Here is a 2,970-nt window from a genome sequence, read left to right as displayed (position 1 = left end):
AATGCAGAAGGGACAGGACGACGGCGGGGCGCAGGGTATTGATGAGACGTTTGTTGACGCGTGCGTATCGCCCCCCTGCCGTAACTGCGCTCCATCTAATGATCTCATGACAGTCTGGAGCTTCTCTCCCGCCAGCGGGCGGGTGGACATCGGTACTGACCGTCCGTTGACTTTCCTGGCCGATCCTTCCAGTACGCTTATCTCTTTTCTGATCCTCTTCACTCTCGTTGACCGTATGTTCAGATATCAGGGAGGTCTTGCTGTTCTCCGCGATGAAGCCGGTCGAGACTGCGGCCAATACCGCAGGTCCTGTCGGACCCTCTGGACAAGTTCTTCTTGGTCTTCTCGCACACGCTGGGCGGCTGGGAGGGGACGAGCCTCTCCAGCCTGGAGGAAGACACTTCTCTCCTCGTGGACCCCCAGGCTCGCCCCGACGACATTCTCCTCTCATCCATGACGTCCTTCGAGATCCACGCCATCACGCTCACCAATGTACCGGCAGCAGGCACTGATATTTTCCACTACTTCACCCCTACCCAAGCACCTGCAGCTAGGCATGATAGACGACGAGGCCACGCTCCGCACGTTATTCTCATGATCCCGATAGCGCTCTCAGCGCTCGTATGGCTCGATCTCGACGGCTTTACGTGGAATAAACGCGACACTGAACATTAGAAGCGGCGTGTGCGCCTCCACCCCTTATGCCGTCGCTCATCGAGGTCCCAAACTCCGGAAACAGCACGTCAAGGACTCGGACGTCAAGATGCTCTGCCTTTCAGGTGCAAACAACGTGTTCAAGAGGAATGGGATCGAGCGCGACCTGCCACGCCTCATGGCGCCTATGCAAGAGTTTTCATACGACGGAGACGAAGATTTCGAGTATGAGTCGCGTGCGGAGGACAGAGAGGAGGATTTTGAGGGTGCGGCTGCTGATGCTGACGAAAATGGATCAGCGGAGGAAGAGAACCAGGACTAGGACTTGGGTGGAGAGGAAGAGATGGCGATGAACAAGATGGAGATGGAGACGACCCAGGCTTGCGGCTATCTGAGGGCAAAAAGTAACTGGATAAAGTGGAGTAGGCATATCCTAGCGCAGCGAACCTCTTGAATATCCGCTCGTGCAGGTGTATTGGTGTGTGACAAAATTCAGTTGAGAGCAAAGACACCCCTCCAAGGCTTCTATTTGCTATGTCGAATAGATTATAGTCGTAAAATCATCCACATGGCATTTCCTACTTGTTACTCTACTTGTTCGTTGTCATTGCCGTCCACCTCAACTACGAGCTCTACGGCAATACTGAGTCAGAATCTCGCAGTTTCTCCTCGGGGTCACCAGAATCGCCATCGCAGGTGTCGCACTTTGTCCTCCGATGTCTCATTGCGATACTCGAGCTCCTCAACCAGCGCCTCCAGCTTTCCAATGTACCGCTCGAACTCATCCCTGGGTCCGATCTTGGTCCCGAAGTCAATGTCAAGTCTCTTCACCCCCAAACCGTGTTCCTTGCGATGTTCCAACAGCGATATCAGGAGGGGCATCAGAGATTCGGCCCGTTTTTGCTGCTTGTGTTTACTCCGATGGCGTTTCTTTTGACGGATATCAGAGAGTACGAGCCATTCTAGCTTCGGAAACGCCAAAGGGTTCTGCTTCATGAAGCTGAAGAAGGTCGCGGCGCCTTGGCGAGATGCGATACTGATCTCGCGGATTCCGGGCAGCTGCGAGAATGCTTGCCAGGTTGCTTCCGTCTTGATATTTTCGAGCCTCGCACTGATGACACGTATGTGTGAAAGGGGATACAGTGACATGAACACCTGTATCAGCGCGTCGCTGCCATCACCCATTCCTCCAAGGACAATGACATGTTGCGGACGACGAGTGCTAAGCCCAGGAACCTCGCGTCCGTTCCGAGTTGTATGCCTGATGGAAAGATCATTGTCGTATATGTTGACGTGAATACCGTTAGGGGGGCATGTATCGAGCGTGATGGCAAGAGCATGGCTCGGCGGGCCACCCAGAGCGTCCTTCCCAGACGCCTTGCTGGCAAGAGCATCGAGAATGAACTCGGACTCTTCTTTCTCGCAGCTTGCCCGCGCACAATACCATATCTTCGTATCTGCAGGGATAATCAGATGGTTCAAAAGATCAGCGTAGGCAGTGCCTTTCTCGTCCGACGTGAAACGTAACTCGCAGAGCCGGGGGAGTGTAACCTTCGTGGTCGGCTTCGCGACGGCGTGGATCGGGATAAACAGGCGAAGCACAGCCCCCTTCAAGGTAAGTGTTTCCGGGGACGGCAACTCCCTTAGGATGCTGACCCAATTTATGGTAGTGGTTTGACCTAGCGGACAGATCACCTCCAGATTCGTCAGCGTCGGTCGTAACACGGCTTGTAAAACGTTTTGAGTTGCGCCGTTGCAGCTGAGGGAGGCCAAAACGGGCCACGACGCGTGGGCAAGGGTCGGAAGTGATGTCTTGGACAGTGGCAAGTAGGACATCACTCTCAGCCGACGCAGCTGGGGAGCATTGAAGGCACGGTCGTCGTCTTTCTCGGAAAACTCGATGATACTGGGTGTTAGACGAAATGAGAAGTCTTGGACTCGGTGCATGGCCCCAAATACAGCTTCCAAAACCCGCATTGGCAAATCTGCATGGATGTTGGGTTGCCTGAGCGCCACAGGGGCGCTGCGTGATCGCTGGAGGAATGTCGTTATACGATGATAGTCATCAGCCCGGAGGAGGATACGACTCCAGACCTGAGGGGCACTGAGTGCAATGGCACGCCATGCACGACACACAAAGGTAACAGTGAGCCAATAGTGCGGTTTGCGAAGCTCGCCGTATTTGCGATCATCACAAAGGCATACTAGGTTGTAGAAGATCTCCGCGAGTATTTCTGGCGGAAGGCGGCCTATAGGGGCGAGTGTGCTGCGATGATATTTGGCGGCATATATGTGGAATTTAAGGCTCGTGATTTT

General features: G+C 54.2%; 2 protein-coding genes across 2 annotated transcripts; one reads left to right on the top strand and one right to left on the bottom strand.

The window, feature by feature from the left end:
* Positions 1–224: 224 nt before the first annotated feature.
* Positions 225–1,254, top strand: PHACADRAFT_266328 (uncharacterized protein). Its single transcript, XM_007402888.1, has one exon. It carries the CDS (start codon positions 764–766, stop codon positions 974–976), a length of 213 nt encoding a protein of 70 aa, XP_007402950.1. The 5' UTR covers positions 225–763; the 3' UTR covers positions 977–1,254.
* A 6-nt stretch (positions 1,255–1,260) lies between these two features.
* On the bottom strand, positions 1,261–1,621 carry PHACADRAFT_266327 (uncharacterized protein). Its single transcript, XM_007402887.1, has one exon. The coding sequence runs from the start codon at positions 1,534–1,536 to the stop codon at positions 1,330–1,332; it is 207 nt and encodes a 68-aa protein (XP_007402949.1). The 5' UTR covers positions 1,537–1,621; the 3' UTR covers positions 1,261–1,329.
* Positions 1,622–2,970: the final 1,349 nt, after the last annotated feature.

Source organism: Phanerochaete carnosa, assembly GCF_000300595.1.
Source record: "Phanerochaete carnosa HHB-10118-sp unplaced genomic scaffold PHACAscaffold_528, whole genome shotgun sequence".
In the NCBI taxonomy this organism is placed as follows: domain Eukaryota; kingdom Fungi; phylum Basidiomycota; class Agaricomycetes; order Polyporales; family Phanerochaetaceae; genus Phanerochaete; species Phanerochaete carnosa.
This window is presented reverse-complemented; position numbering and strand designations above follow the sequence as displayed.

What these genes read in the sequence shown, in the direction of transcription:
- PHACADRAFT_266328 (XM_007402888.1), top strand. Translation starts at nt 764, where the DNA reads ATGCTCTGCCTTTCAGGTGCAAACAACGTGTTCAAGAGGAATGGGATC.
- PHACADRAFT_266327 (XM_007402887.1), bottom strand. Translation starts at nt 1,536, where the DNA reads ATGCCCCTCCTGATATCGCTGTTGGAACATCGCAAGGAACACGGTTTG.